This window comes from Osmerus eperlanus, chromosome 22, assembly GCF_963692335.1.
Source record: "Osmerus eperlanus chromosome 22, fOsmEpe2.1, whole genome shotgun sequence".
In the NCBI taxonomy this organism is placed as follows: Eukaryota; Metazoa; Chordata; class Actinopteri; order Osmeriformes; family Osmeridae; genus Osmerus; species Osmerus eperlanus.
The window spans coordinates 7,811,930-7,826,029 of NC_085039.1; the positions used below are offsets into that span (position 1 = coordinate 7,811,930).

General features: G+C 45.1%; 1 protein-coding gene across 1 annotated transcript; it reads left to right on the forward strand.

Moving 5' to 3' along the window:
• Positions 1-8,882: 8,882 nt before the first annotated feature.
• Positions 8,883-13,209, forward strand: LOC134008708 (transcription factor Sox-10-like). The gene is made up of 4 exons (XM_062448211.1): positions 8,883-9,042; positions 9,580-10,232; positions 10,483-10,766; positions 10,989-13,209. Exons 2-4 carry the CDS (start codon positions 9,796-9,798, stop codon positions 11,780-11,782), a joined length of 1,515 nt encoding a protein of 504 aa, XP_062304195.1. The 5' UTR covers positions 8,883-9,042; positions 9,580-9,795; the 3' UTR covers positions 11,783-13,209.
• The last annotated feature ends 891 nt before the right edge of the window (positions 13,210-14,100 follow it).

A 14,100-nucleotide genomic window follows, 5' to 3' on the forward strand; every position in this document is an offset into this window, starting at 1 on the left:
CTTATTTAACATTGTCTAACGTTCGGGGTGCAGCTCTCTGCGCAAACACCTTATCTCCCCTCATTCCCGACCCGTTCTAACTCTCCCTCTATCCCCCACGGTTTCCCTCCCTCCCTCCTTCCTTCCCTCCCTCTATCTCCACCGCTCCTGGGTTAATCAGCCACATCGCTGGCCCCCCACTCCACCCTTGTCATCAGCATCCATAAAAATGAGCAGCTGGTCGACCCCCGGTGACCTTCGTCGTCGGGCCCTAGCGGGTCGTAATGGCCGACGTGGATCTGAGGGTGGATGTCAGGAGTGTGGGGGGGGGCTCTGTCTCCTCCCCTGTCCTCCCCAGCCCCTGGGGGCTATGTTGCCACTGCTGGGGAACAGCGTGCGTCCAAGGCAGGGGGACAGTATTTGGGAACTAAGTGGTGCGATCCAGGGGGTGTGTGTGTCTGTGTGTGTGTGTGTGTGTGTGTGTGTGTGTGTGTGTGTGTGTGTGTGGGGGGGGGGGTCCTCAAGCTCATAATGAGCTGCTGTGTGTGGTGGAACTGTGAACTGATGTGGTTGGTGGGTGGGGGGTGGACAGAGGGCTATTGTGTTGCTCACAGCAGAGGGTACAGGCCCCCAACTGGTCTGGGAACCACCACAGGCAACTACCCTTGGTGTGTGTGTGTGTGTGTCTGTTTGTATCTGTCTGTAAATTTGATTGTCTGTGCCTCCGTCTTTCTCTCTTTCCAGCTGTGCTGGCCCAAGACTGCATGTGTAACTGGGGTCTCTTTCTTCAAGCAGTTTGCATGTTAAAGGGAGAAAAACATAGAAACCCAAGCATAGGAGAGTGAATCTCTCTTTCTTTCTTTCTTTCTTTCTCTCTCTCTCTCTCTCTCTCTCTCTCTCTCTCTCTCTCTCTCTCTCTCTCTCTCTCTCTCTCTCTTTCATCTCTTCTTCCTCAACCCATCCAACAACAACGTCTTTCATTCGGGCATCTCGCTGGCTGCCCTCAAGCCCCTCAGGCCCTCTCCTGCTCACTTGGCCTAATTAAATGTTCTGAGAAAAACTCATGATTGGAAAGTGACTTGCTCTCTCTCTCTCTCTCTCTCTCTCTCTCTCTCTCTCTCTCTCTCTTGTTCTCGGTCTCCTTCTCTCTCTCTCTCTCTCCCTCTCTCTCCTCCCATCCCTAAAAGTATTTCCCCGTCACACACTTTTTTGTGTGTGTGACTGCAGCCTGAAAAAAGGACAGATTGGAGAACTGGTTCTTAGAGTTTGTTTTTATTTGGTTTCCCCACATCCTTTTATTAGGATTCTGTAACGTCAAAGACATTCCAGGCCTTGATGTTCACATACGACATACCGTACGTTCCAGCGTATACGTGCACGTCTGTAGGTATGTGAGGGAGATGACCTTGTTTTGCCAAGCAGTCGCAGCCCCTGATTGGCAGAGGAAACCGAGCTGCATTAGCTGGTAACGTTGCGTTACACACTTTTGTGCGCAGGAGACCCCATCGTCTGCCGGCTGCAGGTGAGGATCTGGTGATGGTGACCCCCCATCCCCCGTCCGTCTGCTCACACACACACACACACACACACACACACACACACACACACACACACACACACACACACACACACACACACACACACCCCTCTCTCCCACAACCCCATTACATCCAAACTCATCACTGTCTAAATGAGTGAGGACGAGGAGAGGTGGGGGAGAGTTTGGTGTGTGTTTGATGGGGGGAGGGGGTTTTGGTACCAGGGTAATCAGATGGGGTAGGGGATCTTGAGGGGAGGGGTCCAGGCTGTCCACAGCATCTCATACTGCAGCTGAGTAGTCTGACATGCCCCCCCACCACCACCACCCTGCACCCCGAGGTCACAAGATCTCCAGTCCCTCAAAGATGCCTGGGGTAGTCGTGTCCAGGCTATCTCAGCGTTTTTGTTTCCTTCTTGTTTTGTCACTACATTTGCAGAGATCCTTTTCACGGGTTGGCTGTCTACTATTTCAGTGGTAGGACATAAATCAAAGGAACAAACTAGTGGCAGACTCATCTCATCTATCTTCTGGACTGTGGAACATTTGATTCACTGGGACACAGCAAAGCTGTAAACAGCTTTGTGTGGTTCCACATTCCTCACTGACCAACAATATGATCTGCTACTGCTGCTGACATTACAGTACATGAAGCAACATCCAAAACAAATCAACCAAGTCAAGGATGGTCAGTCTTGCCTGTTTCATAGTGTACAAACGTACATGCCAAATAGAGGTCTAATATATGTGTAGCCAAATGACTTGCAAAGTAATGCAAGGGTCACTATTTGACATGACTTGATGTCTGTGCGATTCCACTGTGTGTCGGTAGTAGAGGCTTCACTGCAATATTGTGTGACATGTTTCTATTGCAGAGTAATAGCCATGTGACACTGAGGAGATGTTGTGACTTGATGACCAGGGTTAGAGTTCACTTCTGACGTCGTGGCTGTGTTAATGCCACCATTGTCCCTCTCGCCATTATCCTCATCGTGACCAGCATCCTCATCATCATCGCTATTATTTTACAATGAGTCTCGCACTTCCTTATTCACTTAAACAGACTCTCTCTCTCTATCTCTCTCTCTCTCTCTCTCTCTCTCTCTCTCTCTCTCTCAGACATATAATCCTGTTCTCTCGACCTGTCCTTCCGTCCATCCTTTGCCGTGCCATCTCACTTTCTCACCTCGACCTCAACCTTCCTCCCTCCCTCCCCCCCTCTCCCTCCCTGCCTCTCTCTATCTCTCCCTAGAGTGTAGATACACAGTCCCTGGACTGAACAATAGCCCATTCACCATGTCTCTTGCGAGGCGATGATCCTGCTCTGACTGCCCCCCTGCCCGCCTACCTCCCCCCCCCCACCCCCCCCGCTCCATCAGCCTCCACAGCTGCACAGGAATGCGGTCCAACAACCCCCCCAGCCCCCCACCCTCCTCCACCACCAGCACCATCACCCCGATCCATCCCGTTACCCCCCGCCCCCACATTCCCTCCACCACCCCACTAACCGAAGCCAATACCACCCCCTACCCCCCCACCCTCCCCAGCCACCTCACCCCCCCCCCCCCCCACCACCACCAGAATAAAGGAGAGGGCAAGAATCGGGGAAGTGCTGCAGACGAAACACAAAGAGAGGATTCATGGCGGGTCGCGGACACTCGAGGGGAGAGAGAGGGGGACCCATTTAAGTGTTGCGCAGCTGCGCTAATTCATGGGCGAGAATGGGCGAAGGGAGACAAAGGTCAGGGAGCGCCGTCATTTTTTATGCATCCCTTCATGGCCTGCGTTCACTAAATCACGACACTAAAAAGTCACAGTTATTCGTGAATTTGGAAGCAGGTCATTTTGAGACGAGCACTGGACATTTCTGACATGCACTTGCACGTCAGCACACAATGTCAACATTAATAAACATGCACTTGCACTTCTCTTCACAGTTAACTGTATCTGGTCATTTTTGCCACCTCATCTAGGGAATTAAAAGGGCCTCCAATAGAAAAAGTCCAAATCAGATGCCAATAGGTGACCCTTGATATCAAAGGTGACCTTTGACCCAGGAAAACCCTGTGGTCTTAGTGGACATGGCTCTCTCGGGTTTCAAAGCTTGAAAGATTCCCCCATTCAGCCAGTCACAGAGCACAGAGCAGAGTTGGCTTCAGAAGTCACCAGATATCCTAGTCTAATAATAGTAATTCTGAATCCATCTGTACCGGTATTTTAAAAAGACTTTAAGGGTTTAAATCAAACTGTGTCGGTATGATTTAGTTCACTATTTACAGCATTGGATAAAGTTATGGATATTTACTTCGTAAAGGGTTGTAACCGAGAGAGTTTTGGTGGAATTTACCCTGTTCCTGAATCACGTGGATATAAATGTTACTGATTTCCAACTTAATATATAGCAGCAACAAAACAACAACAAAAATAAACAACCATAATCCATAACAACATCCCATAACATAACACTGTCCTAAACCCGTCCAGTGAGCCTTTATGGAGGTAATAATAAGAAAGTAGTAAGAAACTGAAGAGGTCTGTCCTTAAAATATTGATCAGTTAACAACAATTAAACATAGTGATTACTTTATTACTTCTATACTGTTTGAAATGTTCTGAATATAATAAACAACGTATGATCTATATCTTGCAATATTACGCTCATGAGCACATGACCCTTGGTTATGTCCAGGAGAGAAATATGCCTATCTATTAATTATGTTTCTTGTATCATTGATAACCTGTCATTATACTGTTTTATTATGCCTGCATAGCCATAAGTTAGGTCTTTGTAAGGTGCGACTAAGAAAGGCCTGTGTCGCTGATGTAAGTCAGAGGTCACAATATTGACAAAGTGTATAATGCCATGCAACTTTGAACGAGGAAAATAAAAGGAGCGACAAGGCCACTTCTAGGAGCCCTATCTAAATACCTAAACAAAAGCTATCTAGCATACAGTGTCCTTTTTCAGTGCCTGCAAAAGGCTACGTTCATCATTTTGTATCCTCCCATATTGTGATACCATATAGTCTCTTGATTTCAGTCTTCTGTGATACTCAACTTGAGTGTAACAGACAACTGCACCTCACATATGTGTAATAAATACATTGATTTTGTCTCGAACTTGTCTTGAACTCATCCTAACTATTCCTTTCATTGATTTGGCACTTTCAGAGCAATTGGGTATTATATAATACGTCTTCAAAACAGAGGTTCTGATGGTCAAGAAACATAAATTCAATTGAAATCACTTAAATCAAAGGAATTCCTCCTCTCCTTGTGCAGGCAATTTTTGTGTTCCTGACCTGAGTATGCGTCATCATTTTGCATAAACGACACCATTCATTTCTGTCCAAAGCGTCCCATTGACGTGGGAAGGAACAGAACTCAGAATCTCAATTATACGACAGTTTAATGCAGAATGTGACCGGTCTGTGAATACTTGACCGCTGCTCATGTTCGTCTTATCGGCCGTCTGGCCTCCTCCTCTGCCTCAAGTCAGATTTCAGGAATTTCCCTGAGGATTCGAGCGTGGCCGCGGGCCAAAACAAAAGGTCAGTCTCTCTCTCTCTCTCTCCCTCCCTCTCTCTTTATTTTGTCTTTCTATGTCTTTCGTTCCTATTTCTCCTCGTTCTGTCCATGGAACGGAACATCAGTACCCCTATTTCTACCCCTGCAAGGAGTACACATATGCAACCCCCACCCCACACACACACACACACACATACACGCACACACACTCAATCAGCCACGACAGAGTCACGGAACATACAAAACCCCCGTTCAAAATACCACACACCCTCAACATGACACAAAATGGCCGACGGTACGTACCTGAAGGGTGACCACCCTCGAGCCCTACGCATCACGAGTCCCCCACCCCACCCACACACCCCCATCCTCCCCATCTCTCTCCCTCCTCTACACCCCTCCAGGCCCCTGCATCATGGTGCCTCTTGTGACATGCTCTCCATTAGCACAGTCACATGGCAGGTTAGAGCAGGGCGATGTATGTCCTTTTGGTTAATGGCACCATGTGAGTTCTATTTTCACAGTGAGTCATACAGCAGGCCTCAGGGCCACGGAGGACGGTATATCAATTAGACTAAATGTTAGAGACCGGCTCCAGACATTCAGACATCATTAGGAGATGTGGGTGACACTGTGGTTTTGACGACAGAGATTCACACAATGAAAAAAAATCGATATTTACAGATTCAAAGGACATTGATATGTCTAGGATATAAATGTCTAATGATATTTGATTCCGAATGTTGAATTTAGAATAAGACAGGTTTCAGAAATTGATTTTTAAACTGACATTATCCTTCAGTTATGCTGCAGTTAAGATTGAACAATTTTGTACCATGACTAAACTTGCTGTATTATAATTTTTATATAGTTAACTTAGTAGGAATTACATGAAATGTAAACGAGAAAATGCTAAAAAGTAATTTGAGAATGGCTAGGGAAAATGTACTGTATTGAATTAGCATTAACACAATTTAGGCAGGCATATTAGGTATTAGAGAATATGGTCCCACATCTTTAGTGTAAAATAAAGTAAGGGAACGTGTATGAATAAGCCTAATATAATCGAAATTGTATTTCAATTGAAGACTAGTAGGCCTATTTCGTTTTTTAAAACGAACCGTAAATAAATGTCCATAATTCGTGTTGTTTTTTTCTCTTAACGAAAAAAAACAAGATATATAGGCCTATTTTTTTTCCAAACCACAATAAGCCAAACTGTTCCATAATACAGTTATCAACTATCGATTGGAACTGTTTCTAATTAATTGCATGAGCTTGTTTCACAGTGAAAGCCTTGAGAAACATTAAAAACAAAATTGCCTATACATTTTGTAGAATTGTTAGACATTTATAAATGTGTAGCCTATGTTAGGATTTTAGGACGTTTTGGCTTCTTTAACGACCAAAGCAGCTCGATCGTTCCTATTTTTAGAAATTCTTACAACCCATAATTTCCCTAATTCATAAAAAAAAGATACAGACATTCTAATAATAATTTCGATTTGTTGAATAATAATTATTGCACTCTGATTAATTAAACCGTTTCAGCGTTTTATAGTAACAGACATTTCTGCGATGTTAACGTAACGTTTCTGAGGAGTCAATAATTAAGTAGGCTATATATGCAAGTGAAAATGAGTTAAAAACGCAAACAATTTGTAAGTATCAGTTTTTATTTTCCATCCTTTTCTTTAAAACTTTAGCAACTTTGTTTATTCCGAATTTGGCCAAATACATGGCATTTTTTAAATAAACATTTAGATGCTTAAAGGCAATCAACTTGTGTTGCCATTTAATGCAGGTGATTCATGGTCATTGTCAATGCAGAGTATAAACTTGACGTTCTTCAGTATTGTATATTAGCGGTTTAAAATGTTGAACACTTTACATATCAAGATAAAAAATGCAAAGTGTGCCTACATACAGTAAGTCATCTCTTACATATGATATTCAAAAAATAATAATACCAAGCCTTTGCTAAAAGTTCACAATTACACTTGTTGCATATGCATACTGCACTGCACAACCTGTCTGAGCTGCATGCAACATAACAATACATGTTGACATCAAATGACATCAAACCCAATTAATTCTCACTCGATCCTACAAGGTCATTTTCCCAGACCTGGACCAAGCCTTCCTGAACCAAAAAACCGCCTGTTCAGCAGAGATTCAATAGCAATTCAAACAAGTGTCTCCAACTATACTTGTGGTGGACTGTCCTATTTCCTCAATCCCCCATGGTTCCATAACGAACATCAAGACAACCCATTCGGCAACACACGCTTCCCAGACGTTCGCCACACTATCTCCTTGACCTTCAGCTCCATAGCTCCACGACACAACCAGACCACCAGCCACTCACAAACCAAGCACACCAGACCACAGCCACCCAGACAGGGGTGCAAAGCACAGCCGACATACCCTCATCATCAAAACAGAGCCCTCTGACAACCCCAACACCCCAAAAGAAGGCCCATAGAATCCAGGTTTTCGGTCAACATGGAGAACAAAGTTGAACGGAAAGAGTGAGCTCCAAGTGTCTTGTCTAGTCCTGGGCATTTGACTATGTGTGTGTGACTGTGTCCGTGTTCTGGCGTTAGAGAGAGAAAGACACACACATCTCTCTGTTATGATGTTTTTTTTTCGCCCCTTCTTCTTCTTCTTCTGAGATGTAGCACAAAACTGCTTTTTGTTCCCCCATTTTTTCATTGACGAGGGCCAGTCGACGGAGGCCAGGCCGTTTGATCACATGGTCACAGTGCACCTGAGAGGGAGACAAAGAGAGTAAAGAAAGAGAGGGGAGGAAAAGAGAGGGAGGAAAAGCGGGAGAGAGAGGGCGAGAGAATCCGAGACACAGATTCAACATGGGAAGGATAGAGACACAGGGGTTATTGTTGCACATTGTGTGTGTGTGTGTGTGTGTTTACTGTAATATTTAGTCCCTCGGTGTGTTTAAATAATGCAACAGTGCAAACCTGTCCAGTTCACCATTGAAATCACTAACTGTGTCATGTGAAACATCTATAATGTAGGCCAGGATTCACCTCATTTCACAACAGTTACAGACTCCAACCAGGCTATTATTTCTTGTCACCAAGATTCTTCAGCCTTTTCGCCGTGACCAGGAAAATCTTTGAGTAGGTGTGGATGTCTTTTGGAGAAGAACTGCCATAAAAGATATGGGCTCTTTTGATGTGTGACCCATCACAGTTAGTATGTGACCATTTTACTTTTCACAGTGACTTGCAGCCATTTTTTTTTCTTCTGAATTGTAAATCTCAAATAGAACACCACAAACCATGCCATTTGGGGGTTTACTTGACAGGCATATAATTTCCCAGAGTCCCCTTTCTATCTGTCTTTGTCTTTCTTTAATTGCCAGGAATATTTTCATGGTTGAAGTTGATTCTGATAGGCTGTCAACTTTACTGTAGCCAATGACATAATGCCAATAGTGATAGCTACAGTTACATTTGTCAAATGTAGTTTAAGTTGACCACAAATAACTCTTCTCATTCGTGTTTATTTATTTGATAGAACACATCAACACATTCACAAAGCAGGCCTTATTTGGACTCTAAATGGACCCACTGTAAAGTCACTTAAGCCACTCCGATGTAAAATCTCACCTCTTTTCATTGGAAATATTCATGGTGACGGACGGACAGGCAATAACGACAACCCTGTCCACCAGTAAGAAAGGAGGAGAATGTAAGATGACCAATACGCGTTCAGCGTGTGCGCAAGAGGGTGGCGCTGACTCTGTGTTGGAATGCTGCCTCTTTGAGAATGTTTTCCACTTTCAATCACTTTTTTTCTGGTTTCTCTCGCACAACGGCGCTCTTTAAGCTCCGGCGCACGATACAGAGCAGCCATTCATCGCAGGGCAAACTGAACGAGGGGGCAGGGGACGGAGCACGAGCGTCACACAGTTCTACAGTGGAGCGCACGAACTCCCGTATTGAAAGAGCGAGTTCTGAAACTGCACATAGGTAAGTTGTATTCGTAATTTTGGCATTGGAATAAAATACACTTTTTAACGTTTTGATTCAGTTGATAAGAGATCTTAAAATTGTAATCTTGCTTAGTTCTGACCCATTGTTCCGCCACAATGTAACAGTTTAGGTAATATCTACATCTGCAAAACACGATCAACTGTGAGAATAATACGTATAGCCTACTGTTGTCGAGATGCTAACAACTTTTATTGTCCCGACTTGCTCAACCGTCGCATTTTTCTTAGTCAGTAGTTCATATTTGTATATTATAATGTAACTTGTTTTTAGTTTTGCCAGTAAGATCTTCTATTTAATACAGGATACAACATTGTGGCAAAATGTTACTCCATGAATGCAATTGTATAACTCGAAAGTTATATTATTGCATTAAAAATTAACCAACAAATATGATGAAACTTAAGCCGAACTATGTGGGTGTATTTTGTTTGATAACTGAATTAAAATTGGTCATGCAATTATTGATATATTTCAAAATATTTAAGTAATCAATTATATTTTTTATCATTTCAGGTGTGCGCAATATCCCGATTGAGGGGAAAGGGGCGCGCAAAGGGAAGGATTTTGACGAATTTTACGCACGGCTCTGAGTATGCCTTGGACAGTTACGCACGCAACGCATTGCATGTGAAAAGCAAGAATCAGGTTCGACACAAATCCGCTTAAAGTTCTGACAGCTTCAAATTTTGAAACTTTATTTTACACGGAACTGTTGTTTGATAAAAGAAAATGTCCGGAGAGGATCACAGCTTGTCCGAGGCGGAGTTGAGTCCCGGGGTCTCCGATGATGGCCAATCGCTATCACCGGCGCATTCCGGGGCAAACGGTGGTCGGGACTCGCCGCTCAACGGCCAGTCACAGCAGCTGACCGGGCTTTGTGGCGCGGAAGGGGGGGAAGACGGTGGATTAGTTGCCAAGACAGAACAAGAGGATGGCCGTTTTCCCATTGGCATTCGCGAAGCTGTCAGCCAGGTGCTCGACGGATATGATTGGACGCTCGTGCCCATGCCCGTGCGCGTAAATAACGGGAGCAAGAGCAAGCCGCACGTGAAGAGACCCATGAATGCCTTCATGGTATGGGCGCAGGCAGCGCGCCGGAAACTGGCGGACCAATACCCTCACCTCCACAACGCGGAACTCAGCAAAACTCTGGGGAAATTGTGGAGGTGGGCACGGGGGGGCATGGGAAAACACCTCAACACAACATTAAATAAATCTACTCAAACATTTCTCAACTTTGACACTGGTTCAGATGTATATAGATGTATTACAGTATGTGACATCATATTATTCCTTTTAATAGCCAGCATATAATGTAACATGGCTAGGTGTGTAAGGACACAATTTGAATCTTGAATTAAATATAACATTTGGGGGACCTGAGAGGCCTAAAACAAACATCTGTCCCTCCCCCAGGCTCCTGAACGAGAGCGACAAGAGGCCTTTCATCGAGGAGGCGGAGCGCCTGAGGAAGCAGCACAAGAAGGACTACCCAGAGTACAAGTACCAGCCCCGGCGCCGCAAGAACGGCAAGCTGGGGGCCACCTCCGAGACCGACAGCCAAGGGGAGGGTGAAGGCGGCCACGCCCCGGCCCACTACAAGGCGCTGCACCTGGAGCACGGCGGCCACAACGGAGGGGGCGCCGGGTCGCCTCTGGCGGACCTTCATCATCACCATCATCATCACCACCATTCTGCAGGTGAGATGGGGGGGGGGGGCGGTCTTTCACTGTTTAGATTCACTTGTGGTTGGTTTTCCATCTAGTCTGCTTGATATTGTTGTCACGTTTGGAACTAAATACCCGTTTTATAGACCTAGTCCTTTCCCTTGGGAGAATAGTTTCTACTAAAGTGTATTTTTGTGTGTACTCCATGTGTAACTTCTATAGCTGATGTAGTTGGTTGTTCTCTGTTTTCCCCAGGTCAAGGTCACAGCCCTCCCACACCCCCCACCACCCCAAAGACGGAGCTGCAGTCTGGGAAGATGGGCGAGGGGAAGAGGGAGGGCGGAGGAGGGTCAGCGGGTTCCCGCGGAGCCCTGGGGGTGGGGGTGGTGGTGGGGGTGGAGGGCGGCACCGGCTCTTCCTCAGCAGGGGGTAAACCCCACATCGACTTTGGCGCCGTGGACATCGGCGAGATCAGCCACGAGGTGATGTCCAACATCGAGCCCTTCGACGTCAACGAGTTCGACCAGTACCTCCCCCCCAACGGGCATCCCGGAGTCGGCCAGGGCGCCGCCGCCCCCGGTTCCTCCGCCACGTCGTACGCGTACGCCCTCGCCGCCGCCAGCGGACACTCGGCGGCCTGGCTGTCCAAGCAGCAGCAGGCCTCGCCCTCCCCCACGTCCTCCGCCTCCTCCTCCGACCCCTCCAAGGCCCAGATCAAGAGCGAGTCCGCGAGCCACTACGGCGACTCCCCCTCGTCGTCCTCGGCGTCGGGGGCCCACGTCACCTACGCCCCCCTCAGCCTACCCCACTACGGCTCGGCCTTCCCCTCGCTGCCCTCCAGGGCCCAGTTTGAGTACGGGGACCACCAGGCGACAGGGGCCTACTACACTCACTCCAGCCAGGCTCCAGGGCTGTACTCGGCCTTCTCCTACATGGGGCCCACACAGAGGCCCCTGTACACCACCATAGGAGACCCCTCCAGTGTTGCTCCTTCCCACAGCCCAACACACTGGGAGCAGCCCGTCTACACCACCCTCACGAGACCCTGAGAGAGAAAGACGTAGTGTGTGTTGATGTGTGTGTAAATGTGTGTGTGTGTGAATGTGTGTGTGTGGGTTTGAAACTTTCCTGAACCCTTACCGAAAGTTTGCGCTTTTTAGCCAATTTAATGCCAGATGAACCCATAGTGGCCTTTTATACTGTTTAATATTTCAACATAAAAACATCACCTTTCCTGCCACACAGACTGAGAATCAATAGTCGAAAGCCAATCATGTGCCATTTGTGAGTTCAGATTGGACTGTTTCCTTTGGAGACCTGACATTCTGCATAACCAGTAAAAGACCAGAGTTATCATGGTTGTCGTTGAATTGATAAAAGATAATGTGGGGCCTCAAGGATTGGTACAATTGGGTTAAACCTGAAGTAATATGATTATATTAACCAAACTAAAGGAAATGTTTGTGATGTCATTCATAGTGTTATTTTGTATGAGTAGTTCATTACTGATGTTGACATTTTTTTGCATAATTGTTATCATTATGATACTACATTTATCATGTTGGAATTTAATAATATACTTATACATCTGCACCACTGCTTTGGTAAAAAAAATTACATGTGTTTTTTTATATAAACGTAGGTATATTCTATTAAGATAATGATAGTAGGAGTTCTATTTACTTATTTTATTGTCGATGTGTGGCGCCTTCCTTTTCAAGGACTACAGCTAAACAGGTTATGGGAGAAAAGGAAAAAGAATAGGGAAAAATAATTCAGCTTGCATACATATCTTCTGAACATCACATTACCTCAATATACACGTGCCAATAGCACTAAATTGACTGCATCCTATGTCAGTTTAATCCTCGAACATGTGGTAGCCTATTGACAAAGTAATGAGTAAATTGCTGTGTGTATCATGACAACAAAACGACGTCAACCCATAATGATTCCAGTCACACGTCCTTTTTATGGGCCTGACAATGACTTTCCTTTTTTGCTGACGCTATTTAGGCCTACATGCAGTAGGCTAATTACAAAGAAAATATAAAAGATAACTGCAAGCATAAGTCGCGGTTATCATTTTTACAAAAGAAAAATACAATTTCTAAGGACAACAATCACAACTGTTATGAAACAAACGTAGAAGGCTACGTCATGCTTTACCTATCGCACTGCTGATTCATTAACCGACGTCAATCTGTCTATGCAATGTAAATTACGGCTGTAAAACCATGTGCCTATTCTTTTAAATGTGTCAATTTATACTGATCTTATTACCTTGTAGACTTTATTTAAGTAATAAATGTTTTCTTGTCATGCTTTCAATTTCTGGATTTTTGTTTCTTTTATTTTGCTATACATTCGCTGCGTGTTTGCTTCCTTACAAGAAAGTACAATTGTCAAATATTACTGATGTCGTCATCTATTAAATCGTTTTATTTATAGAAAATAAAGAATAGTTGTGAAATTATTTTATAAGTCGGAGGAATTCGTTGTGTAATTCAAAGTGTGTGGATAAAAACCTCACATGTGTTGCTGACGTGTTCAGTGCAACAACAACCAAATCCCTGTCCGTGTGCCATTAAGCAGTTTAGTTTCTGTTTGTATGTTTGGCAGGCTAAAATTGACTACTAATTCCTTGTATTTAATCGGCTGGGGCTGCATGTTACTGGAAAGACAAAGAGAACCATTGAATGTGAAAAGTGAGGGAGGAAAGGAAGGAGGGAGGGATATAAGGCCAAAGGGAAGGGCAATAGCTGCCCATTCGCTAGTTTCACACTTTCATACATAGACCATAGTTTCTTACTCCAGAAACCCCCCCCCCCTCCCCCCATAATTCAGTGAGGAACAGAAAAAGGCTTTTAGGCACAGTCCCCAATCCATAAGAGAGAGCGAGGACTGAGTCTCCCTGGTGAATTCAACAGAGGTCTGTCTGATTGTAAAGCAATCTGATTGTGAGCTGTGCACTAGACTACACTATGGACTATACTGGAACGTCTTGACTACTGCACCTGGCCCATAACAAAGACATCCCTAGACAGCAGCGGCTCAATACAACTCCATGAGAACGTACAACTAAAATGCGTACAGATGCAGTATATCTGCATCGAGGTGTCCCATCGACCTTGACATTTGAGATGCAGCCGTCCACAGCATGTCAGCCCTCTTTTAAGCCTTAGAAACAAAAGGCTGGCTGAGATACTGCAGAGTAAAATCTGTGGTCCTGGGCACCAGTCAAGGAACACTGTCGTGGGCCACCACCACCATGTAGCGTGTACAATTTGAGAGGTAAAGTATAATCGAAGTCATCTCCTATAGTCGTTGAAGTCACAATCAATGTGTTTGTTGCTGCCACCCAGTG